General features: G+C 42.5%; 1 protein-coding gene across 7 annotated transcripts in view; it reads left to right on the forward strand.

Moving 5' to 3' along the window:
- TTLL5 (tubulin tyrosine ligase like 5) overlaps window positions 1–27,501 on the forward strand; it is a 144,142-nt gene that overhangs the window by 73,664 nt on the left and 42,977 nt on the right. For all 7 annotated transcript variants that reach the window (XM_072865306.1, XM_072865307.1, XM_072865304.1 and 4 more), the window contains one exon: window positions 13,491–13,645. In XM_072865306.1, the coding sequence (XP_072721407.1) occupies window positions 13,491–13,645 (155 nt within the window). The remainder of the gene's footprint in view (window positions 1–13,490; window positions 13,646–27,501) is intronic.

Below are 27,501 nucleotides of genomic sequence, written 5' to 3' on the forward strand. Positions count from 1 at the left end.
TTCTACCCTCTTTCAGTTTAAAGCCATTACCCCTTGTCCTATCACTGCATGCCCTTGTAAAAAGTCCCTCTCCAGCTTTCTTGTAGGCCCCCTTCAGGTACTGGAAGGCTGCTATAAGGTCTCCCCAGAGCCTTCTCTTCTCCAGGCTGAACAACCCCAGTTCTCTCAGCCTGTCTTCGTAGCAGGGGTGCTCCAGCCCTCTGATCATCTTGGTGGCCCTCCTCTGGACTCGCTCCAACAAGTCCGTGTCCTCCTTACGTTGGGAGCCCCAGAGCTGAATGCAGTACTCCAAGTGGGGTCTCACGAGAGCAGAGTAGAGGGAGGGAATCACCTCCCTTGGCCTGCTGGTCACGCTGCTTCTGATGCAGTCCAGGATACAGTTGGCTTTCTGGACTGCAAGTGCACATTGCCAGGTCAGATTGAGCTTCTCATCAACCAACACCCCCAGGTCTTTCTCCTCAGGGCTGCTCTCAATCCGTTCTCCGCCCAGCCTCTATTGATACTGGGGGTTGCCCTGACCCATGTGTAGGACATTGCACTTGCCCTTGTTGAACTTTGAGGTTCGCACAGGCCCACCTCTCAAGCCTATCAAGGTCTCTCTGGATGTGTTGACAGCACCGCACAGCTTGGTGTCGTCGGCAAACTTGCTGAGGGTGCACTCAATCCCACTGTCCATGTCGCTGACAAAGATGTTAAACAGCTCTGGTCCCAGTATTGACCCCTGACAAATGCCACTGGTCACCAGTCTCCACTTGGACATTGAGCCATTAACCGCAACTCTTTGAGTGCGACCATCCAGCCAATTCCTTATCCACCAAGTGGTCCATCTGTCAAATCCATGTCTCTCTAAATTGGAGAGACAAGGATGTTGTGCGGGACAGTGTCAAATGGTTTGTACAAGTCCAGGTAGATGACGTCAGCTGATGGGGAGAATCTTTATTGTTAAATATAGCTGTGAATGTAAGTTTTTACTTCTGAGGAATTTTATTCCATTTTATTTACTTAAAAACACAGATTTACAATGTTTTTGTGATTACATGAAATTATTACATAAAAATCTAATAATAAAGCTGATTTGGAGGTTATGATAAACAGTGAGAATTATGTACCTCTATCCATAAGAGATCTTTCAAACACTGCCTGATTTTTGCAGTACTCACCATCTAACTATAGTACTCCACTGTATCCAAAAATAACAAGGTGTTCCTCTAGTTAACTACCCAGTATGTTTGGGAGCAAGCAACATGAGATCTCTATGGAAAATATGTGCCTTTGAGGATCCAGCATTAACCTGATAAGTTCATGGCTGAGTAGGATAATAAGGAGGTATCTGAGCTCAAAAGGTCATAAGAAAACAAGTATGAAAGAGAAAGCCCCTGTCCAAATTCCCCAAGTTTGAACTAAATTAGTCTGGAAGATAGTACGTTCTTACCTGTTTCGTGAAAAATGTTAAGTGCATAGAAGTGCAAGGCCATGGAGTGTTTCAGCCGAGGGCTAACATCAAGTGGAGTTCAACACATCTGTTCAGTTTGGGTTGCTGCCTAGCCAGTCAGAATGCATATATTAATTAGCAGTGAACAGGCTTCTAATTTGGAACTAGCTGCAACATGTGCTGCTTCTTGCTTGTAAGTTAGGGGGACATAGGGAGGAAAGATCTTGAAGGTGTTATAGGTCGCAGACTTGTAAATGATGTAGTTATTGGCCAGGGAGACATGCGGGGATGCCACAGGAAATCAGATTTCCTTAAATATGCTATTGATAGATTAATTTATTAATTCAGTGGGGATATAGTCTAGGTCTGTAGAAACAAATTGTGGAGGATATGGGCATTTGAGATATTTAATAATTTCTTTTGCATTATTTTTCACTAGGGTAGGTACAGAGGAGATACATTTTCTTTCTAGGTAATGAAGCTAAGTTCCTAGGAGAAAAGATAGGCAAAAAAATGTTTTGTGAGACTTCTATGGCTGGATGGTATACATTTAGGAGTTCAGAAACACAACAGTGAAGTGACAGTTGCTACTGAAAGGTGTGATCAGTGGTAAAGCTGGTATAGAAGACGGAAAGGCAACAAATGTGTTTATCTGTAATAAGGACCCTAAAGTTTCCCATAAATTAAAGCAGCGAGTCTTGCTCCGCTAGCAGATGTATATTAAATTGAAATAAAAATGGAACTTTAATTCACCCAGATAAACATGTCTTGATCTATTAGAATTCTTTGAGCTGAGAAAAATAGCATCTAGTGGAACTAGGTCTTGTTGTTCAAACTTTTGAAAGTTTTTGACAAGCTTTCAGCAAAGACTGTTAAGCAAGCCAGGTATCTGGAGGGTGAGAGGTAAGGTTTTGTAATAGATCGAAAACTGACAGAAAGCAAACAAAGGAATAACTAGCCAGGTTGCTATACAGCAAGTGGATAACTGAAGATGCAGAATACAGAATGCACATGATGGAGTGTAAAATTAAAGATTTGAAAGGAGGAGGTTCGTAATGACTGGCATATTATTACCTAAAGAATGAATATAAAAGCAAGTTATTGCAAGGTGATATGGGGTGTGAATTTACAGTAGATTAACTACTCTATAGTGTTCATCCATGTGAACACATGCTTGTGCAGCTCATATTTACTACATGAGGTGACTTCTTGTTACCTTCAGTATAATGTGGGCTACAAGCATCCAGATGTTCAATTACTGTGAAGTTACGTGTGTGCTGTAAACTTAAACTTGAGCCTACCTCCTGGTAATTTGTCAGTACATGTGTATTCTTTTGTTGATTATTCCGAGAAAAGCTAAGAGAAATTTAACAACTGCATTAACTGGGCAGGATAATGGCAGATGAAGTTCAGTCTTTACAAATAACCGATTACATGACAAGCAATAATTTTAACCACTTAAAAGTAATAAGCTTTAAATTAATCATTTAGGGAAGAAATAATAAGCTTTATTCCAGAAAGCTCAGTGGAGATACCTGTTCTAAGTCAAGCAGTAAAGGCACAGACAAAAATTATTAGCATGTGTAAGGAACAGGATAGGAAATAGTATGTAATTATGTAAGCGTCAATTACATGCCCTCCCTTGAAAAACTGTTTTCAGTTCTGGTTGCCATTCCTCAAGTGAATTCAGGAAAAGTAACTGGGATTCACAGATGAGTGACTACAACAATTAACTGCAAAATGCATTTTTTACGAGGAAGTGAAAATATTAAATTTGTTTGTTTAGGGAGAAGATAGGTATGAAGGAATTATACAGAGCAGTGGATGACAAGGTAAATAAAGTTGATTTTATTCACGTTTCTCGTAATAAGAAGGGGATATTCAGTTTAGTGGGAAGACATCAGGGTACAAACTGATAATAAAAGTGAATAGTTATTGTCACAGAATGTACGTACCTTCTGAATCTTCCTGCAACAAGATACCATTAAGGCAGAAAGCTTAACAGGCCATAGTTACCTCAGACAGAACAGTGAGCATTTTGCAAATGATAGATCCTTAGGTTTTAAGATACAGAAATAATAAATTAATTTTCCTTATCAATAAGATGTTTCAGTTAGATGCATGGAAACTAAAATTTCTTTCATCTTCTGAAATATATCAGGCAGGATAGCGAGTTTGCTGGGCCATTGCTCTGCACTGACCTTTTGTCTTTAATACTGAGGAATGTGTGCTATGCTGCTGCTTCCATATTTATGACTTTTTCTTCGCTACATTGCTTTAGTGTAGTCAAGCTAAATATTTCCTTTATGATAAGTGGGTTACTGAGACACTTGTGAGGAAATCGGTATCTGAAATTAGTGATTTCCCTAATTATGGCATGCAAATGATTGCTAATTATTTTTACAGAGTGATGATGTCTTTGTGAAGATGTGTAGTGTAGTGTTTAATCTGCAGTGTTGTCAGGATATTAACGATACTCAACTACATTTTTCAATTGTCCTGAAATTTTCTTGTTCAGTTTGCCTGTTGCCTAGCATGAGCCTAAGATATTAACAGTGCTATTGGAGAATCAAGGCAGATACGTTGGTGGTGAGTTGGGGAATGAAGCCTGAAGATACAGTTCAGTAAACCCCTTTCATTGTATAGGGACTTAATTGCCTTTCTTGCCTTGATTTGTGATATAGGGACCTGACTGGCTACTATGGTACTTCTGGACAGCTGACCTAAGAGGTTTTTTTCATCTGTACCTACTGTTAGCCATTGGCCTTTCCTGATGGATAGATGGATGAAGGCTGTGACCAAAATAATCCAGACTTCTTTTCCCTCTGCTGTGTTCCTTACCAGGCATTAATCCTAAAGTCTTTATTTCACGTGTGTTTAGCATAAAATATTTCCGTGTGCTTGTATGGCAGGACTTTCTACGGGGAGGACGTTAAAATGCACAGCATGTGTGTAGATCCAGAGCCAGGTGGCTGGATCCTGGATATGCATGTGTTTTTTCTTTGTGAATAGCATGCTAGTTCTCTCTGAAATATGCTGTAAGGTAAAAAGAAGGTTTTCTTCTGCAATGCTGGATCTGTGTGAGGTCCCTATCACTGGCTGGTGTGGGGGGCTGCAGTTGATATCTACCAGGCTGTAGTACTTTGTAGTTATTAATGCTAGTGAACTGAAGAATGTGTTGAATTGGCCAGCTTCACCAGGAGGAGGAGGAAGAGGAGGAGGAGGGGAAACCTGGTGTGAGCTCTGCCCCTCTCTGTGAGGGAGAGTGTGAGATTTCAGGACCCAGCTATCATTAGGAATAGCTCCAATTCTTCTAGCCATGGAGTTTAATCACAGGGATAACATCAGACCACCCAGGCAAGGGCTATACTGAGCTGCCTCCATCTCTGCTATGCAGCCAGTCAGTGCCCAAGATCCAGCAGCCAGGATTCCTGCAAACACGCTAACAGATCCATAGGAGGATGGGGCACTTTTCTCATTCTACATTTTTCATTTGGACAGAACGTGAAAATTAGCAAGAAGCAGATGAGTTTACTAAACCTTAGGACGGGGGAGAGGGAGTGAGGAAGAATTGGAATGGGCACTTTATAGTGCCCCAGAATTATCTTGTGGGAATAATATGCCACAGCAATCCCAAAATAGCGAACTTCACCTTAACATCAGCTGCAACAATATTTGAACCCCCACCACTGCTCAGTTACCTGTCTCAATTACACAGTGTGGTACCCTGGCCTGCCTTGTCCTCAGCAGAGGAAAAGTGCCACAAAGCAAACTGCCAGTGTGCCAAAACACACTTGTATGGGTCCCAGTGGGCATCAGCTCTTTCAGTTCTAGACCTAAGTAGCACAACACAGTGACTGCAAAAAGACCATTAAACTCAGGGTGCAGCAGATATCTGCAGAAATTTTGTGGGGATATTTTCCCCGCCAAAGGGTTTTTTTCAGTATTAGTCCCTTGCTTTGACTCAACCCACTTTATCTGAGTCTTAATCAGATTTATTTTCCTTATGTAACCATTTTGTTGGCTTTTACCCTTCCACTGATGGAGAGGAAGGGAAGTGTAAAGGAAAAAGGCATCTCACTGTAACTAGGAAGAGGATCAAGAAGCCAGGAGCTGAGGGATATTTTTCTTCCCTCTTTCACGCAGCTCTGCACTGCTGCAGGGCCCCATCTCCTCCTCATCCCCAGGCTGTTCACACAGGAGCTGGAATTACTTTTAATACTACTGATTTGTAGCATCACAGTAATATAACTGGTCTCAGCAGAGGTTGTAGGAAGCGAAAATGTCATTGTAGCTTCTGCAGTGCTTGAATTGAACCCATTCTGCTCTGAGGCTCCAAAGGGAATAGGAGCAGAGGTTTTTGTTATGATGCAGCAACATCTGCAGATCTGCAGAGAGTCACCAAATGGGCCAGGCTGAGCAACTAGAACTCATGTTATGGGAAAGATTACACCCTGATCATCAAACATTTGGCAGGACTGTGCCTTATCAAAATCACTCCCACTGGGAAGTTTTGAGGCAGAGAGTGTCTAAATGAAAGCCTGACTTTTTCAGGAGAAGGAAGAGCGGAGTTCAGCCATCCACAGCAGCAGCATTAACTTGGGGTTTTTTTTTTTTTCATTGTTAAATGGATGCATACGCTGGAGACACTACAAAGGAATTTGCAAGTTTGTCAGGTTTCCCAGGAATGTCTCTGGCAGGTCTTTGTCTGGAACATTTTCTGGAGACTGGAACACTTGTGCTCTGTATGCATATGTATATCCTGTAAGCTGGTAAGCTCTGCGAGCAGAGAAGGAATGTCACAGGCCTTTGGCCAGATCAGTCTTGGTACACACACAGATTTCACACTTCCCAGCCTGCTAGCCCCAGTTCTTCCCTTCTGGCTGGCTGCTCCTGCAAATTCAAATCTGTACATAAAATGACGATGTTTTAGTATGGGGTGTGGTCAGCAAGCTGGCCTGGGTAACAAAAAGGTGGCGCTAGAAAAATCTGTTTGTATTACATGGTTTCTTCAAGGAATTTGTAGTAGGTATATTTTGTGCCACTATTCAGACAGTGAAAGTGCGTGTGTGTGTGTGAGAGAGATTTGTGGTTTGGGGCTTCCTTTGCCTCTTAAGGAAAGAGAAGCAGGTTAAGATTCCGTGATGTTTCCCATACTGGGATGGCCTGTTGGATTCTGATATCTCAATGCATTAAGGAAGGCAAGGCAGGTGGACTGTTTCCAATAGTACTGGAAGACCTGGGTGCTCTGTTAGACCAAGTCATGCTAGCCTGCGCTAGATCACAGGTGTACAGGGGAGCTCTGTGGTGAAGCCAAGAAAATGCAGCACACAGACTGGGGAGAGGACAGATTAACAGTGAATATTTATATTGTTGTAGCATCTAGTCATAGTCATCTCTGAAGGCTAAAAGAACAAAAATATAACTGAAAGCATGTAGCAAAATTATTATTTTTTTTTTTTAATGGCAAGTTATTAGCTCTTCCCCTCTGTTCCCGGGAATATAAATATTTCACTGATCTCAAAAGCCTCAGGGGTATGTGTGTCTGAGGAAGTCTTGGCAGGTGAAAATACAGTGACTATGGAAGCCAGGTAATGGAAGAAAAGAAACATTTCTTTTACAAGCTGTTGGATAAAGATGGCATTGCTGGATGAATGGTAAGTAATAAAATGGAAAATTAGGGATTGAAGGGTCTTGAAGGAGTCAGACTGAGCACACAGGAAAAAAATAGATCAAAAGGCAAAGGGGAAGATATTACAAATTATGAGACATTTTGCACATTTTCAGTTTTCTGGTGGAATGCTTCCTTCTTTGAGCTTATGATATAGTGTAATCTTGTCCTGCATGAGGCATCAAAACTTAAGGATTCTGGTCTGGTCATAAGGTAGAGGAGCAGTGATCTTACATGTGTCTCACCATGATCCCTGTCCAATCTTTCTTTAAAGGAAAAGGTTTCTCAGTGAACTGTTGATGTTCATATATACCTTTGAAACTTGTTGATAGGGTACATTGTGCCAAAAACTTTGTGGCATTAGGTCTCCTTCCATTTCAGACTGTGAACTTTTTATCATATTGAAGGTTTTTTTTGGAAGAGTGTCGTGGTTTAACCCCAGTCAGCAACTAAGCACCACACAGCCGCTCACTCACCCTCCCCCCTCGCGGTGGGATGGGGGAGACAATCGGAAAAGCACAAGGAAGAAAACTCATGGGCTGAGATAAGAACAGTTTAATAATTGAAATAAAATAATAATAATGATAATAATAATAATAAATTGTAATGAAAAGGAAAATAATGGGGGGTGGGTTGGGGGGGAAGAGAGAGGAACAAAACCCAGGGAAAAACAAAAAAAAAAACCCAAGTGATGCAACTGCTCACCACCCGCTGACTGATGCCCAGCCAGTCCCCGAGCAGCAGTCGCTGCCCCCTGGCCAACTGCCCCCAGTTTATATACTGGGCATGATGTCATATGGTATGGAATAGCCCTTTGGCCAGTTTGGATCAGCTATCCTGGCTGTGCCCCCTCCCAGCTTCTTGTGCACCTGGCAGAGCACGGGAAGTTGAAAAGTCCTTGACTGGTATAAACATCACTTAGCAACAACTAAAACATCAGTGTGTTATCAACATTATTCTCATACTAAATCCAAAACATAGCGCTATATTAGCTACTAGGAAGAAAATTAACTCTATCCCAGCCAAAACCAGGACAAAGAGACAAAGGAGGCCTATGATGACTGCATTCTTTTGGCATATGTCTTAGTCTTGATCTTTGAAATATGTCTTGAACTTTGGATCCCTTTTTCTCCTCACCAGTCGGAAAGATCCAAATAGAAGTGTGAGATGTGTGAACTGGAGGGGATGCAAGTGTGGCTCCAAGTAAGAGAAATGCTCTTTAGACTTTGTAGATCTCCAGTCCTCAGCACTTTATTGGCAACAGGATATGACTGTCCTCTGGCAGAAAAATACTAAAACTGCCAAATGGGGAGTGTGAAGTAGGCATTTTTTGTGGTGCATTGCTTGCTCAGTGTTGTAACACATTGACCAGTGAAACTCAGGATCTGCTGTTCAGGATGCTGGTAATGAAAATTTAAGTCACTTTTCCACTCCCTGCCAAGAGGGGCAGAGTAACAACTTCTAGTGATGATGTGTCCCTGTTCACCCTGGTTGACTCCTGCAAACTAGCAAGAGAAACACTCAGGCTTTTAGGAGGCGTTTCCTGAATCTGTGGAGGCTGATCTGCAGCACTGATTTTTTTTTTTTAATTTTTTGTCTATTGTTAACATTTGCTGCTTATTTGAAACATTAGACAAGATCAAAATGAAAATACTTGGTTTATTACAGGAAAAAGATTCTTGAGTATGATAATGGGAAACTATTGAAAGAATAGTATAACGTAGATCAGAAATGTGAAAGATACTAAGCTTCTCTTCTGACTCTTGCTTGTGATTTCTTAAAGGTACTGTACAATGGGTCTTTTGTCTGTCGGATGCTATTTGTTAGAAAGAAATTCTATCCTGGAATTTTCTTTCTTCCTATCTGTATTTGGACATTTCATATTTCCTATTTAAATTATAAAGCAGATTAACAAAAACAAAACCCTCAACTCTTATATCCAGCACTTTTGGGTATCATTCTGTGTTGTGGCCTTGCTTTCAATCTTGAATTTATTCAGAAATAAATTTCTCCGAATAAAGCAAGACTGGAGAGACCAGTTCTTTTAAGCTTATGTGTCTCTGCTGTCAAGAAGGCAAGTGTATTGCAGTCATAAACTTACCTTGTAACGCTTAAAAATTAAAAAAAAAACAACCAACAAAAGAGTATTTTGGCATTATGCAATAATTTGTCTTTTGGCTTATTAGCATTGTATCGAACTAAGTAGCACATACATGTACTGTTATGTTAGGTTTTCTAACACAAGGATCTATTTATCAATATGGCTGTGACAACCCACATGTTCTTCCCTCCCCTGTTTCTTGATGTTGGAAGTACATCAAGTGGGCTCTCCTCCTTCCATGAGAGCTTTTTGGGATTTACTATCCCATTGTGTCCTTCACTCAGCATGTTCCTTTCAGCTTGTGACCTTTTTGCTGTTCCCAACAGTTTAAAAATTGTGGCAAAACTTTATGAATCATTCTATCATGAGAGCTATTAGCTGTGTATTATCTTGCCTTTTACAAACTCCACGGAGAATGTATTGATGTGAGGAGAGATGTTTGAAAATAGGGATGCTTGAAGCATGCAGTGCAGCACACACAGGTCTCCTGTCATACTGTCAGTGTCAGAAAAAAATAATCTGAAGTCCCTCACTGCTAGTGAAAAATGGGAATCTTACCAGGCAGGAGAGTTTGAACCCATCTTGATACAACTCAGTGTGAAAACTAACTTTATTCTTGTAGGTCCACACCAATAACCATCTTCCCTGTTGAGCCCCACTAGCCTGCCTTTCTTGTTTTTTTGGGTGTTTGGGGTTTGTGTGTGTGTGTTTGGTTTTTTGTGTGTGTTTGTTTTGTTTTCCACTACCACAATTTCTGAAGCTGCAAGCCATTCTTTATGGAGATTTTGGTATCTGCTTTGGTCCAGGTGTGTACATATACAAGAATTATCTTATTTTAAGCCAAAGTAACAATTGATTTGCTGCTAAGTATTTGCCTCTATAAAGGGAAGAACACAGTTTCATCAGGTGCACAGGAGGACTAGTGACTAGAAAATGAAGCAACTTTACTGAGCACAGATGTGTTGGGGGTGCCCCAGCAATCCACCAAGGCAACATCCTGGCAAGCTAATTATAGCAGCTGAAATGTCTCAGCGGGTGGCACAGTAACAAGCAGTAACACCCAGCCGGGTGGGCTGGCTGCAGTTAAACCTTATACTTTTGCTGGTGTTCTCTCCCTCATTCTGAATCCCTTGCCTGTATTTAATCCTGCTGTAGTTTAAACACCTGTCTATCTGGAATGTGTGAAATGTCCCTACTACCCATGCTAAGCTATTTGCTCACCTGCTTTGCTTAGAAAGACAGCTTTCAAATAAACAATGATACAGTATTAGAGAGGAAAGCATATTGCATTCATAGAGCAGGGGTGAGGTGGTAATTCATCAGACTAAATGGTTCTTGGTATCAAGATGATGAGGGGAGAGAATTGAATAAATCTTTATTTCACACATTGGATGTGTTAGCAAAGTTGTGATCACTATTGCTGTCAAGCTAAGAATTGTATATATCCTATTTAATTTACCATGTTGGCCTCTCTGTTTGCCTCATTTACCATTCTTGCTTCTTTTCAGACAATAAACTCTTTGTGGCCAGAATCTGTCATTGTTAGGTATTTGTATAGTGCCTGGCACAATCAGAACTAAATCTAATTTGAAGTTTTCTGTTATTGCAATGAAAATGCTTTAATTTTTAATTAAATTCTACAGAAGACAACAATGTTTAAGGGTGAGGTAGAGGCACCACAATGACACCTAATGCTGTTTTCCATATAAGATGGGTAGCACTGCCCATTACTAAGCTTGCCTGATATGTCCCACTGTAAGACCTTCTTTTAAATTGCTTGTAATGTTCTGAAACTTTATCCATTTGGACTCATGTTTTCTGTGCTTAATGTTCCGTTTTCTAGAACACTTCAGGCAAGGTGAAGTGTTCCAGCCAGAACCAAGGCTGGATTTAAAAAAAAAAAAAAAAAAAAAAAAAGAAGGCATTTTAATACTACAGAACTTTTCTTTTAAATCTCTGGATCTCCCATGCTTTGGAATAGCAATTTAGAATTTAAAATTTTGTCCAAGCTTGATTGTACAGTAACTATCTGAAAAGCTTCAGCTGAAATATACTCAGCAGCACCTGCTAGAGCTTCTCAGCTTCCTGGAGGTTCTCTCCACACTGAGGATGCTAAACTGAATTTCTCTGTATTTGCACCTCTAGAGTACTGAGGCTTGAGACCCCATTCTCCTGTGTTCTCAGTGACCTGGTCTGTGTTGGGTTGGGAGCCTGTCTGACTTGAATGCAGTATGAGTGGGAATTCTGCCAAGGTGTGGAGAACAGCTAGGACAAGGAGGTTGTGAAATTTGGACCTGGACATAATTTGGGAGAGGACACTGAGAACTGTTCGGGCAAAAGGACAGAAATGGAAGGAATGGCAGTGTGGTAAATGTGGTCCAATGAGGAGCCCACATTCTGGGACTGGGTGAACAAAGAGGTTGGCACAAGGAGTGGGCTGGGGAGGGGAATAAAACTAGAACCACTTGGACATAGGATACGTGAGCAACTGGAAGAGGAGCTAAGAACAAAAGCGTGGGAAAACAGATCAAATAGCTATTCCCATGGAAAGTACCAGGCCTGAAATGGTGTGGCTCAGGGGCCATAAGTAGTGGGGAGGCCAGTGCTGGAAGTCTGTAAGAATGAAACTGGACTGAGCAGAAAAAGGAGAATGACACTTGCAATGTGGAAGCTGGGACTGACTAGGTGAGAATAATGACACACAGACAAGGAGCAAGAACAGGAAAGGATAGAGCTGAGAAGGGATGAGACAAAAGCGGTTGCTTCTGGAGAAGTGGGCAAAAGCCTAGCACTATAATTTATGCACCAAGTAACCACTACAATTTAATCCTATCCAGAACGTGAAGTAGGAGTTAAGATTTCTGAACTTATAAAATGCTTAGGTGCTTCATACTACTAAACCACAGAAGGAATGGCAACCTACTTGTTGCCAGTTGCAACGTTAGTTCACGTTCCAGAGTTCAGTCAGAGGATACGAAGTCTGCAGTCCTGCAGAAGTCTATTGTAGGTATGAGTGTAGTGAAATGAAACTGGTATGTAGTTGTTTAAGTGATTGCACACAAATTCTGGTAAAAGAGCATTGTTAAGATCTTAAAGCTAGGAATTCACAAGCTATGCTTAAGTGAAGTCACACTTAAGTGACTTAATAAGCATCACCTTTGAGATCTGGAACAGATGCAGGGCTAGTTAGACTCTTCTTTCTGTCTGTGTCCTATGTCTCATTGGCTATATGCCTTCCAGTTGCAACAGAAGCGAGCAGGGGCAATACAGGTAAGTCTTGCTTGCCATATGACCTTAATCTTGATGCAGAACCAGGTCTGTTCTGTGCTCCTAAAAAGCAGCATGTGATCATGTAATTAAAAGCAGTTGTAACCTTAATTCTGGCAATGCCTGACTGGGAATCTTAGCTTTGCCACCTTCGTAGTGTTTTGTAACCTTAATTTTTTTTTTTTCCCCCCAAATTTAAACTAATACACTGCTGTAGTAGATACCATTACCTTATGCATTTAGGCTCTCTTAAATAAACCAACAGATAGTGTCTGCTTGCAGTTTGATCTTTCAAGAAGATAAACTACACAAGAAGAATGCTCAGAGAGAGAAATAGCGGAATACATTTTATATGCTTAAAAATACATAGATAATTTCTTTAGAGCTTGATAACAAACATACGCCTAACATGATTTTAGGCTGTCATTAACTAGTGTATTTACTTGCGTGAACAGTTTGGAAGTGGTTGGATGAGAAGTCTCTTTCATGTGTGGTAGAGTTTGGTTTTCAATTTTATATCCAAGGTACATATGCTGTTGGGTTGTGCCTGTACGTATGCATAGAGAGGGGTAGAGAGAGGACAGATGTGTATGGCTGGCTTAGTGACACAGCTCATGATGACTGGGCAGCTGCTCTGGTCTCTGCTCAGTGTAGTACGAGCTTCTAGCTTTTGATTAGTGCATGCAGCGTTAATTTTTCGCATGGCAGGAACATATTTTTGCTTTCTTCCTTTGGGATTTTTGCCCCATCTTTGTCCTTTTCCTCTTTTGTTCTTCTGTGAATGGAAAGGTTGTAGTTTTAATGCTGGCACTTGAATTCATCTCAAGCATGGTGGCTGTTGGTGTAATCTCGCCCACTGCTTTATGCAACTAGCACAGTTTTTCTGCATCTGAAGATTTCCCTTCTCTAGCAGTCTTACTTCTCTTAGTACATACACTATCCAGTTTACTTAGTGACACCTTTTGTTCTTTTCTTGGCTTTTAATTGTTTCTGATGTCTTTTTTTTTTTTCCTCTTTAGTTAACAAACCTGAACTTGGCAAGTGGAGCTATAAGCAAGGGGAATGCAGCTGCCGCACAGAGCTACCGGTCGCCACTCAGCAAAAGAGGGTCATTGTGGGCTGTTCAGTCAGACACCCATATAGCTGACAAAAGATCTGTCTCTTCAGCAGTCAGGTAAGTTAAAATTGCTGCTCCAGCTTTTTGAAGAAGAATGCAATGCACTCAGGAGCTCATTAGTAATTTGTGTTTGGCTTCTTGCTCAGAAGATAACATCTAAAAGCCTAGTACTGGGTCTTCTCAGGACTATCCTAGAAACTAGGCCTATGAAAATAGAGATATGTTCCCAGAGCTGGCAGGTCCATGGTGAAATAAGGGCATGGATGTACGTGTAGAATGAAAGGGAAATGCCTGTTTCTCTTTGATCATTTCTCATCCCTGCATCTGTAAGTTTAGGTTTGCTGGTGTTGAGACATATATGCAGAATGCAAACTTATACCTGATACTGTAGAAATCTCCACTAAGGCCTCATCTCCCTGCTTTTTACTTGAATATCAAGTTTAGATTGTTCAAAGATAGAGCAGCATCTTGCAGTGTTTATAAAAGTTTCTTTTTCAGATGGCTTCTTTATGGTCTTTATTAATTTTGGACATTGGAATTTATATTTATGGCTGATATACTCATGGGACTCAAGGCAGAGGACTGTGATTCTGCAGTAAAACCATTCTTCCTGGGACTGAAAGAGCAGCAAGATTTACCCCAAGGATTCTGGATCCTGGAAGCTAGGAGCAAGGCAAGCTTGCTGCAGTAGACTAGGCTGAATACAGGCCCAGAACTGCTGGAGATTTGAGTTGTTCCTTTGCCACTTCAGTAAATATTATTTATTCCTTTGCCTAAATCTTCATTTTTGTCTTTTAAAATAGAATAATGAGGCAGAGCTTCTCCAACACATGAGTTTAGGACTGGAAGGCACTGTATACATGAAAATACTGATTCTTGTCATTGGTGCCTGAATGCTACTGGAAAATGGAGAGAGGTGAGAGGCAGACACACAGTGCAGAAGGCATGTGACCTGAATGGTCATCCTTTCCCAAATAGGTCCTTCAATAGGAGGATTGGAATGGGATTTGGAAAGCTCAAGTGAAATTGTTCTTATTTCATCAGTCACTGCTTTTCATCCCGCCTAAGGAAGAGGAATGTGAGAAATGAATTCCTGGCCTGTTTCTGTTCCAGCACAATGTTTGCCTCTGGGGTTTAGAGTTATTGAGAGAGGTGGTGGTGAATCTGCTCTTGGAGCCCAGCCAGGCGAGCTATTACCTAATCCAAATACAGAACCTATCTAACAGGTGTAAACTGCCTTCCCCTCCTACATAGCCTGAGAGAGCAGCAGACTGCAGGCTGTCCTAGAGCTTCCGTTCCTTTCTCAACTCTGCTTGCACCTCTGCATGGACTCACAGACATAGCTAGAAAAGGATTACTCATGGGCAAAATCTTCTGTTGCAGAACTCTGCAGATGTCGCTGTAATTACCATGTTGCTCTGAAACCATTTCAGTTATATGTTACCTGTAGATCTGAGAAGCCACCATTTAATGCCCAGAATTCCACTCTGAATGACTTCCAGGGCTGTGCCTCATCTAGCATTGTATGCATAGTTTAATGCCTTTAGAAATTCTTTTTTATTTTGTACAGCAATCCAAAAGTACTTCAGAATTGTCTGGCCACAGCTGGTATAAGATTCCATCTTCAAAACTTTTATGAACCATTTGGTCTTTCAGTACTTCAGTTGCTCTGTTTTTATCCTCAGAGCAAGAGAAAGAAAGATGTCTTAAGACCCTTTATTGAATTACTTTATCTTCATGGCTGCTTGTATCAAATGGCCATAATACTGGGAATTAAAAGTTTTATGTAAATCTGGAAATGAAAAAAAGGGATTCTTGAGGCAGTGCTGGATTACTTGGGCTGTGAACTTTTATTTAATGAGAGAATTCCAAAAGGCATATCAAGGTCATGATATATGGAGATGGCTATCTTGCATTGTAAATGCCTTTTTTGCTACTTGGTCTGTTACATTGGAGCAAGCAGTTCATAGAGGGTCATCTGATGGGTGTCAGCCTGTGCTCAGTGCTGGATGACTGTTTGAAGAAAAGCTTCCTGTTTTGTTCCATTAAGGTTCTGGTCTATCAGTTGTAGAATTCAGTAAGGATGGAAATGTTTTGTAAATGGGTCTCTTATCTGGCTTGCACTTGGCTCTAGTTCAAACATCTGCCTCTGAAACTAAGTCCTTACAGTTTTTGTATGGCTCTGTGGTAAATCTAAGCCATTTTAGTGCTGCTGAGGTTTGTTTGAAAATTTTGTTTTGATGCTTGCAATCTATAGTATTCAGGCTATTCTTACTGACAAATCTTCCTCCTCTCTAATTCCCACTGTCCCAGTACTGACTTATCTTATTTCTCAAAATAAGTTCTCCCTTCTTTTGTTGAATTCTTTTGGCTGTGTGAGATGAGGTGCCAAATGAGTAGTCTGCTCGCCAAAAGGCAAAGGACATCTTGTGTTTGTAATATCCAGAACTCTTCTTTGTCTCTATATGTTAAATGTTGTTTTATAAATCTGCACTGCTGTTCCTTTTGAGATTTTTTTTTTTTCCCCACTTTCTATAAGCATTGGCACTATTACCACTCAAATGATGGTTCAGGCTTTCACTCTGCCCCAGAAAAAGAAGCCTGCAGGGCTACACAAGAGGTGAGATGTTCCAGGTTGTACATGGGCTTACTTCTGACTACCATAACATGGCTGTCAGCCTCTGCCACATTTGCTGCAGCCCTGCCTTTGTTGCCCTCTGTAGCTCACTGAGGCTTTGCCAAATCTGCGCTCTCCTTCTTTAACCCTAGTCCTGTCTCAGTGCCCTATTTCAGTTCTATCTCAGCTTCTCGCTCTATCCATCAGGCAGGATTGTCACCCTTTCACATTCTGCTGTAAAGGCACTAAACATGGTTACATGTTTTGTAGTAGAAGTATGTAAGATTCCCATATATAATTTTTATCACAATTTTAGTAATGTAATCTAAGGACAACAAATAAGAAAGAGAGTCCTCATTATCCAGTGAAACTAATTTCCAGTCACTGAAGCCAAGACCTTACTAGAACTGCTCTTGAAAAAGCATTCTCTTGAAAGCATTCTCAATTGCATAATAAAGGTAAAAAAATCAGGTGTTTAAGAGAATGAAGCTTGTTGATTCAGAACCTAAACTGACTTTCGAGTACCTCTTGGCAAAGAGTTGCATAATCCCTAGTAGTGGGGGACAGTAGATGTTCCTAGAAGCTTCTGGCACTGGAATCTGCAGCTGCTGTGTCACTTGTTTTTTTGAAAAAGACAGTGGATTTCTCCTCAAAGAATAACTTGGGCTCTGCAGGTCACTTAATATCCAAGACCTGGACCAAAGCTAGTGAGAAAGATTTATTTCTAAGTAGTACAGATTTCTGTGGGCACCTTGGATTCAACAGCAGCCATCCTTGCTCAGGTTCATATTTTAGAACTCATATGGGCAGTCTGAATTCAGCAGTGAAATGGTCAGTGTTTTCTCAGACCTCTGTTTCATTAGCTTCTTGTTCTTTCATAATATCTTTCTCAAACCTAAAGACAAGACCAACCTAGCTCTTCTAAAGTACTCAGCATATTTTTTCCTTGGATCTTCTGACAGATTTATCTAACTTGGTTAGGGGAGGTAGGCAAGCAAGCTTCCCTGTCATCAGTCAGAGGGTAGAATAGCAGTCCAAATTATACCAGACAGCCTGGGAGGGCTACTGCAGTCAGAAACAAGGGATTCTCCTCTTCTCATTGCTTGACATGCCCAAAATACTTCTTAGCTCGTAATTTCAGCCAAGGTGCTCAGGTTCATCAAGAAGTAATGTTTTATTGGCATGCTGTCTAATCTGGGTTAAATTGTATAAAACCAGACTTTTTCAATTTTCTGATCTAAGGGTTTCTAAGTGTAATTTGTTCTGGTGTCATTCTCAGTAGTAGTAACAGCGGCAGCTGCTCAGGGCTTCACGGGCTGTGTGCACATACCTGCCATATGTCCAGGTTCCCAAACAGGCTCTGCTTTGTGTATTTTCATTTTTATTTTTCCATGCCTGGAGGTATCGAATGGGGTGGGAAACTAGAAGATGCCACCCAGACATTTGGCATCTCAGGCTTTCAGGAACCCCAAACAGTATGCCTCGTGTCTGGAAATTCTGGAAATACCTGATGTGCAGTAAGCCTGCAGCTTTTTGAAGGAATCAGACTTCATGTCCATTCACAGCATTTACATAATAAGTGCTGCTGGGTCACATTGCATATATTTACTGCTCACGTACAAATCAACTGAACAATATGGGTGCAGGAAATCCAGTACCACTGAAAACGTTAGCTTCCTCTGCCTGTTCTAATAGCAAATATGTATTTATTTGTATCCCAAAAATTCTACACAGAAAAATGATTGTACACTCCACTCTCTTGCACACCCGAGCTCACAAGCTAAGACCCCTGGTGCCACATCCCCTGACAATCTTACGCTGCTTTTGCAGTCTCCCAAATCAGAACCTTCTGTTTAATCACTGGCTTTCCTCAGCCTTGGCCGGGTAGTGGATACCTTATATCCTCCTTCCCCACCTAGTGCCTACTACTGCTTCATGCCAGTTTCATTTACTGCCAGGGGTACATGTACTACATGTTCTAGGTTTCAGATGTTCTGATCATACTAAGTATATAGCCTTTGGACTTGTGAGGATGTTGAAGAGCCTCTGATCTCTTTTGAGAGTTTGCCCTGTGCTGGTGTAAGTGGCTTCTCTATTTCCACTGAAACTTTGAGCTTTGCCAGAAAGACCCCAGACCACTATCACAGGCTAACTGTGGTTCACGGGTCTTGATCCTTTGTGTCAAAGGGGCAGCCAGCTTGCTGCATTTGACATAAAGGGAAGGTGAAAGTGCCTTCATTCTTTCCTCAGTTTTTATTTTAAATTTTGGAGGTGTGGAATGTAAAATAAGAAATCAGGCTTGGACTATGACTAGACAGGTTCTGAAGAGCTATGAGAAGAGTGATACTAGAATAGCCAAGAGATGTGCTAATGTGCAAGGTGATTCTCATGATGATGGAAGGGTGAGCAGTTGATGGGACACTCTTGCTTTTTTGCAAGACCCGTGAGCTAGGCGAGGGTGGGCTTAGCGTGGCAGAAGCAGCATGGACGTTGCAGTAGGGGCTGTGGGAAAGAGCTAACTACACATGGGCTCACAGCTAGAAGTAAGGAGGAGAGAATTCCCAGGGATCTTGGCAGCTAACACCAAGTTTTTATAAGAATAAATCTATTTCTCTTTGTTACATATGTGTTGCCTTGTAGTTCTGCATCTTAAGGGTTGATAGTGACTTTATTCTCTTCCAAATCATTTGTTTCAAGCTCCCTGCAGCCTCTTGCAAGGTAGAGGCTGCCTGACCGCTGCCCTGTGCTGCACTTGCCAAGTGGTCAGAGCCTATTTGTTTGCACAGCATCTGAGTGCAAGCTAACTTGGAGACTGCGCTGCGCTGATGCCTCTGGAGGAAATGAAGGGAGAAAGCAGCAGACACTGAGGGCTACACAATAGGCCTTCAGTTCGGTTTGAGCAAACTGCGTTGACCTTAACACCTCCCTAGCTAAGCAGCACAGAAGTGCCAGACCAGCAGCAGACCAACAGCAATGAGTCCGGCTCTGTGCTAGCATAGCCACGTGTCTGTTCCGTTCTCCTCATACTGCTTGTCCTCTTCTCTTTTCTCTTTACCTCTTTACCTTAATGCCTAAATTAATTCAATTTCTTTATTTGAGGTCACGGAGTAATTGAGGGTGGGTACAGTGATTTTTTTTTTTTCCATGACTGATCCCCTGTCTGCATCTCCTTGGCAGCTCTGTCACGCTGATTCTGCCTGCGGTCCTTGAGAAGCAGCATTTCTGAGAGCTCCGAATTTGGGGTTTGGTCTCTTATTATTGGTTTCTGCTCAGAGGAGGTTTGAGGAGGGCGGGCAAAGAATAGAAGTACTGTCTGGGTAGCTGTAAGTTCTTGCAACTCATCCTGTCTCTAGTTTGTGCATGTTCTTCCTCTACCCATGCATATTTGTGCCTGTAATAGCCTTCCCCCACCCTGGCAACCTCTTACCTACCCCCCCCGCCCCCCCCCCCCCCCCCATCTCCCAGGGTCACCAGTGACAACTTGTTAACTGTGGAAGTGAATTGGCTGACTTAAACTTCAGAAATACATGGCTTGCCTTGTATTTTTTTTTCTATATATATTTTAGTCACACTAAAGAAACTTGTGATGGCAGGTCCAATTACTCTCCATCCTGCTTGGAAATCGCCCTGAGCCTCAGCACCATGGGTTGGCACAGTCCTGAAGGATCCCTGCTTCCCACAGCTAGGCCTTGGCTCTGTCTGTCTGGAGCCTCCGGGAGAGGAAAGGCGGAAAGCTCGTGACTTGCCCAGACAGCCTGAGGCCTGGCCCTGCAGCCTCGGCTCCCCAGACACTGTTGAGTCGGAGCTGGCTGGCAGCCGCTGCGCTGTTACTTTTCCGAGGTAATAAGTGAGATTAATCACAGGACCCTTTCCAGAGGCGAAGGGGGTTTGGGCCGTGTGCAGGGAGAGCGCAGGAGCCAGTGCTGGGGCTGTGAGCTGGAGGCGAGAGCTGGGGCCTTGCAGCAGGGCAGAGCGGGGCACTAGCAGACTTGTGCGAGTGTGACCTCTCTGCTCAGCTACTTCTGGGAGGCCTTGCTGGAGCTGCAGCCTGGGGCCTCCCATGGACTGGCTCTAGGTGAGCACAGGGGGTACAATGTCTGCATTACCTGTGTCTGCTGGCCTTGGGCAATTACGGTTTTTGCAAATAGCTCTCGAAATTTGAGGTGGGCAGGTTTCTCTGACTGCATGAGTTCCTTTCAGAGAAGATATGAGGATCTTTCCCATTATTCCCAGCAAGCAGCCCATGTTGGTAGGTGGAGGGGAGTGACAGGGGTTTCATACCTTCCCCCAAGCCAATGCTGCATAATCGTTTTGGGTTTTCTCACTTCAGCTGCCTCCACAAACTGACCTTACCCTAATATAAACATAGGATTTGCTATCCTGGACTGGGCTGCTAATCTGTCTAGTTCTCCCATTCTGTGCTTTGGAGCAACTACCACCAACATCTTCAGTAGAAGCACAGAGAACATTCTGATGGGCACAGTGAAATTCCCTGTCTGGGGGGGGGAAGCTTGCTTCTACCCTCCACCTGTTAACAGCTGGCTTGTAGTTCTCACAGTACTTTCTGTTCTACATAGTCTAGTGTGCATGTTGTCGCTAATTGTATATTTTTACTTTCTGGAAAAACTGTAGTCTCATTGAGCTGTAGCAGTGAGTTCCACAGGTGAATTACATATTATGCAAAAGTTTCCTTTTTTTATTTTTTTCCCCAAATTTGCCAAAAGTCTCTGCACCCTTATTACATGAAGGCAGACAGAAATGCTTGATTTATTTTCTGCACTATTTATTCTCTATGTTTCTATCATCTCCCTTCTTATTTGTCTCTCCTAAACTAAACAGTCCCAAGTTCTAAGTTCTAAATGGAAATCTTCCCAGCCCTCTAATAATTGTCTGGCTGTCTTTATAGAGATGACAAGAAATGAAAACAGTACATCAAGTAGGAGTAAAACATTGGTTTTATGTAAGTAACACTATTGTATCTTTATTTTCTAACTCATAACTTACATATACTAATATCTTGCTGGCTTCTGACCATGCTAAACACTGATTTTTTATTAATATGTAGTTGGTTTTCTTTGATTATTGCAGTAAATGTAAAACTGAGCAACACGTACAGGCAGTTCATGCTGATACCATTCTTATTTTCCTTCTTTTTTTTTTTTCCTCTCCTTCCTCACCAGTGAACTCTCCTCTTCCTGCTTTCAGCTGCCACCAGTGGATTTTGTTGGCTGTGATGGAAGTCATATGCTGTTGTCTGTTCTAATAAGCATCTAATTCAATATAGAACAAGTTGAAATCTTTGTGTCTTGCACTACTTGACTTATAACCTCCCCCCAGCCATCCCTGATCTTAGATCTCTTTGAAATGTCCTGTGTGGGTTCTAGATATTTCATGTTGCAAGGTAACCCGCAGATCTCCCTTTCCTCTGCATTTATTTAAACCTCCCACCCACCATTAAAATAGTTGCTTTCCAGGGTGTTCAGTGCTTTCCAGGTATTCAGAGGGTTAATGTGGCCATAGCTCTCACTTCAGTAGCTCTCATGGGGGAGGTCGACTCTGCTGCTTACAGCCTTCTAGGAATGATGGGACCGCTGTAGTCTGGTGCTCTGTGGGGGCAGCTCTGGCCACAGCAGCCTTTCTCTCTAGAGGAGTTCTGAAAGGGTTACAAGGGAGCCTTGGCTGTTTCTTTGAGCTATTTGGAAAGGACGGGCCTCAGACAGCTTGGCAGGAACCTGGGGCCCTGTTTTTTTCCAGCCCAGCCCTTCCTTCTGCATGGAGCTGTCAGGGAATCCCACGAATGTCTGGTTTCTCCCCCTTCCTAATTTTTTTAGCAATCTTTTTATCCATCCCTGGCTCTTCCACACACAGGGACCTCAAGTTTTGTACATTGATTGGTCTTGCAGGTAGTGAGGTAGAAATGAAAGCCGTGCTACCGTGCCATAGCTGTTGGAATTAGTTCACAGTTGTGCAGCTGAGAAGGGCATTGGGAAGTTTCCCAGAAGAGCGTCCTTTCTGGCATTGATCTTAGGGCAGGTCCATCTGGCCTAAGAACAGAGGGACTGAATGGGCCCATCTTTGAACTGTGCTATTCCTGTGGGTCACAGTGAGGCACGTTGAAATCTCAGAGCTGCATGTTCTGTATCCTCCCTACCAGACGAACAACAGAATGCTGCTTTGTAAAAATGGAAATCCCCTTTGTAAGCCAGGCTTATGAAGGACAAGACAGGTTAGCAACCTTTCCTTCATTTGCCTCATGCTCTCCAGGGCTGTCCTGAAGATGAACTCATTGTGAATATTTTGGAGATTTCCAGGTCTGCCCTATACCTTTTCACTTCAAGAAAATGGAAGTGTCTAGAGGGTAGTGTTAGAAAGGAAGTTTGGTTACTGGTGAGAGCAAAGGTCTTGAACAGCTGTGTTGAAGACATTGGTGGTGTACAGCTGAGAAACAGAAATTGAATTAGGATTATCTTGCTATCTCGGTAAGCCTGTCAGATATTTGGAGCACGGTGTGATCTGAGATCCATGTGGAAAGCCTTTTCAGAAGGCAGCCCTCATGTGGGGCAGTCCCTGGACAACTCTCTGGAGTCAGCAGCCAAAGGGCCTGGAGTCAAGCTCAGATGAGTTAAGGGTTTCAGTGACCAAGTATGAATGCCAGAGCAGGAGGCAGCAAAAGGGGCCAAAGCGTTTTCCTTCCTGCTAGGCTTTGTTTTGGGGCTACCTTCCATTGTACAGTGAAGTTTCCACCACCAATGCATGTTCACATTTTCCATCCAGCTCAAGGTCATGCTTTAGCTTGGCTTGCTCAGGATGAGCATGGTGCTCTTTCTGGTGTTTTATCCTGTGATATAGATGGGAATTCCCTGCCAAAAGTACAAAGAAACCCCTGTCCTATCCCTGAAAGTGTTAGTCAGCCTTTCCTGTGAAGATCCTGCTTTGTCACCTAATTTTCCCCACCCTTCAGACTGGGGGAGTTTTGTAGCTGACACAATGAGTTTGTGAATTGTATGCTGTTGGCTCCATGACAGCCTGTTATTCTCCAGGGCTTCTCTGGGCTGCAGGTATCAAGCAGCAGCTGTTTGTGAGCCATGCAGGGCTCCAGTGTTTAACAAAAACCTCTTTTGAAAAAGGGCGAGGGGAAAAAAAAGCATAAAAATGTCAGGAAGTATTTCAGCTTCCCAATGCATGTGGTGACAGCTTTGCTTGGTGATCCTGTTCACTAGCTCATAGGTTTTTGAAGTGTACATATATTGTGTAATCTGAAGAAGATGGGGCAGCCAGAACTCCACTGTGGAATGCCAGCTTTTTGTTTAGGGAATAGTGTGAATTACAATAATGAGTAACATTCGTGGTTAGTAGTACTTTCTTAGCCTTTACCCAACACTGTATACTATCAGCCAGTGAGTAGTTTGACCAAAATACTCTGGGTAAGAGGACTTGGTCGGTAATAGCAAGAAAGCATTTTGGTGGCTCAAGAAAGCCAGCTATTGGATTGTCCAGAACCAGTGCCAATTACAAAGATTTTTAAGTGCAGTCTTAAAGGTAGGCTCTGCAGTGTCAGGATGGAAATACCAATGTATCCAGTGTCCTTTATCATGAGCAGTTACTTCTAGAGTTTCATTCTGTAACAAGTTGAAAAATCGATATGATCTTTAAAAAAAAAAATGGGGGTGGGGTGGGGGGGGTGGGTGTGTGTGGAGCTAGGTAGTGCTTAAAGATACCACAGTTTCCAGACACACTCCTGTTGCACTCACTGAACTTTTATTAACATTTCTCATCCAATTACTGTCCGCAGCACACCAGGTGGGGAGAGGCCAAGGCAGCCTGGCTGATCCAAATCTACTGAAAACTGGCCCTGAGACAGCAACCTTTAGTAAAAGGAATTTCAAAGTGAGAGCGCCTTATCAAAGACACTGTTTATGTTCCAGCTGCTGGTATCCATGATGTTGCATGGCTTCTTTGCCTGAATTTCAGATTGCATCTGGCTCAGTAAATGTCTTCCACAGCCCTTTCTATCTTTCTGCTATCTGGCACATGGGACTTGACTGAAAAGTTAGTCGAAGATTGTTATCTGGCAGTGCTGCACATGCTACTTGGCAGCTGTCTGTCAGGGATGCTTAGCCTGGGCAAGAGTCACCCTTTGGAGCAAAAGGGCTGTGGCTTATGTGGTCTTAACCTTTTGTATGCATAAAGAATTCTTTATTTGCTTGTTGCTGAAAAAAGGTAATTGTAATCTTCTCTGTGAAGAATGTAGCCAAGTTGGGCCGTGAATGTCTTCAGTGTTGAAAATTGAGTTTTCTTCAAAATTCAGCTAGAAAACTTTCAGTTTGGTAGACTATGTGAAGAGGAGGAGGAAACCTCAAGTCTGAACCATCTGTTTCTGTTTTGATATTGGGATAAAGATGCTGATGAGTAAAGAGGTGTCAGCTTCTCTTCACTTAGCATTTTGAAAAGCTGCAGGTGCTGAGACTTGAAATTGAGTAAGTTTAAGAATTTTGTTTCTTGTTGCTGGTGACTGAATGTGGATCTGCAAGGAGGTAACAGTCATACCAGCAAAGCCTTGGCATTCCTAGAAACTCTTTCAACTTTCAGATCCACATCTATTTTTACAACTAATACAGCATTTTCAGGGATTTTTCTTTTCTGGTATTTTAGCCACAGAACAGCATAAATGGAATAATATTCTTTGTATTAGTCAGAAGCTCAGGTTTGACACCTATGTTGGTGTCTTATGGTACTGATGAATAAGTATCTAGGATTTATGGCTTCTATCACTTATAAACAATAATTCTGAATTTCAAATCAGAACTTTCCAGTACTCGTTAAAGACAACATACTGCTTACAGTGTAGTGACTTCTACTTCCCATGGCTGTTTCCTAAAAGATATCAAACTGTGATGTTAGAAAAAACTTGAAGTAACTTTTTCTAAAGAGTGTTCTGTTCAATATATTTCTGATCTCAGCTCCACTAGAAGACACTTGGGTGTAAGATTCTTTGGCAGCCTCATGATGCTAAAGACTTTGGCTTCTCTGTAAATATCTTCTGAAGGATGATAATTTGAACAGCAGTTAAAGGCTTTCCAACTCAGGCAGTCAACATGGCAAAGAGAACACAGTCTCATCTGCTGTGAAGAAATCAACAAGGAAAACAGTGTATGTGGAAGATCTAAGCACAGGCTCTTGAAACTCTGAGAGAGAGCCTCAAAAGTGATTCTTCAGAGACTTTGCTGTTCTTAAGATGAGGTGCGTTGATAAACACATCTCTTTCTAATAAAGAACTGCATATAATATCTCCGGTATATTCTCCAAGAGAGTGAGATTTTGGTTCCTACTGAGAGTGATCCCCTTAGCCTTCTGTTTTCAAAGTCCCTTACAAAAAAAAAAAGAGAGTTTAGAGCTTATCCCTTATGAACAGTTCCAACAAAGGCTGCCTATTAAGATTTTTTGGAACAGCTGCCTTTCATAGAGTTTGGTTTTGAATATTGAGAACTTGCTAATCTTTATTCAAATTTTGAAAACCCTCAAGAAGGAGCTGTGTTTTAATGTGGGATTAATTTAATTAAAAATCCACAGGAACAATAACTTTATCTGTTATCTATTAAAGTTCACAAATATTTTAAATTTTTATTTTAATTTATATAAATAAATGCATATAATACATTGGACGGGGACCAGAATGGAGCCCCCATAATCCAGGGGAAAATGGTTAGTGACCTGCTGCACCACTTAGACACTCACAAGTCTATGGGGCCTGATGAGATCCACCTGAGAGTACTGAAGGAACTGGCAGATGTGCTCACCAAGCCCCTTTCCATCATTTACCAGCAGTCCTGGCTAACTGGGGAGGTCCCAGCTGACTGGAGATTAGCTAATGTGACACCCATCTTCAAGAAGGGCTGGAAGGAGGACCCAGGGAACTACAGGCCTGTCAGCCTGACCTCGGTACTGGGGAAGCTGATGGAGCAGATCATCCTGAGTGCCATCACATGGCATGTAGAGGATAACCAAGGGATTAAGCCCAGCCAGCATGGGTTCAGGAAAGGCAGGTCCTGCTTGACCAACCTGATCTCCTTCTATGACAAGGTGACCCGCCTAGTGGATGAGGGAAAGGCTGTGGATGTTGTCTATCTAGACTTCAGTAAAGCCTTTGACACGGTTTCCTACAGCATTCTCCTGGAGAAACTGGCTGCTCATGGCTTGGACAGGTGTACTCTTCGCTGGGTAAAGAACTGGCTGGATGGCCAGGCCCAAAGAGTGGTGGTGAATGGAGTTTACTCCAGTTGGCAGCCGTTCACAAGCAGTGTTCCCCAGGGCTCTGTGTTGGGGCCAGTTCTGTTTAATATCTTTATCAATGATCTGGACAAAGGGATCCAGTGCACCCTCAGTAAGTTTGCAGATGACACCAAGTTGTGCGAGAATGTTGATCTGCTTGAGGGTAGGAAGGCTCTACAGAGGGACCTGGACAGGCTGGATCGATGGGCTGAGGCCAGTTGTATGGGGTTCAACAAGGCTAAGTGCAAGGTCCTGCACTTGGGCCACAACAACCCCATGCAATGCTACAAGCTTGGGGAAGAGTGGCTGGAAAGCTGCCTGGCAGAGAAGGACCTGGGGGTGTTGGTTGACAGCTGGCTGAATGTGAGCCAGCAGTGTGCCCAGGTGGCCAAGAAAGCCAATGGCATCCTGGCTTGTATCAGAAATAGTGTGGGCAGCAGGACTAGGGAAGTGATCGTGCCCCTGTACTCAGCACTGGTGAGGCCGCACCTCAAATACAGTGTTCAGTTTTGGGCCCCTCACTACAAGAGAGACATTGAGGTGCTGGAGTGTGTCCAGAGAAGGGCAATGAAGCTGGTGAAGGGTCTAGAGCACAAGTCTTGTGAGGAGTGTCTGAAGGAACTGGGGTTGTTTAGCCTGGAGAAAAGGAGGCTGAGGGGAGACCTTCTTGCTCTCTACAACTACCTGAAAGGAGGTTGTAGCGAGGTGGGTGTTGGTCTCTTCTCCCAGGTAACAAGTGACAGGACGAGAGGAAATGGCCTCAAGTTGCGCCAGGGGAGGTTTAGACTGGATATTAGGAAATTTTACTTCACTGAAAGGGTTATCCAAGGGTTCCCTTGGAACAGGCTGCCCAGTGAAGTGGTTGAGTTGCCATCCCTGGAAGGATTTAAAAGACGTTTGGATGAGGTGCTTATGGACATGGTATAGTGGTGGCCTTGGTAGTGTTAGGTTTACGATTGGACTCGATGATCTTAAAGGTCTTTTCCAACCTATATGATTCTGTGTGAAAATTAAACTTAATAGGTAC

This window comes from Ciconia boyciana, chromosome 6, assembly GCF_034638445.1.
Source record: "Ciconia boyciana chromosome 6, ASM3463844v1, whole genome shotgun sequence".
NCBI classification, from domain to species: Eukaryota; Metazoa; Chordata; class Aves; order Ciconiiformes; family Ciconiidae; genus Ciconia; species Ciconia boyciana.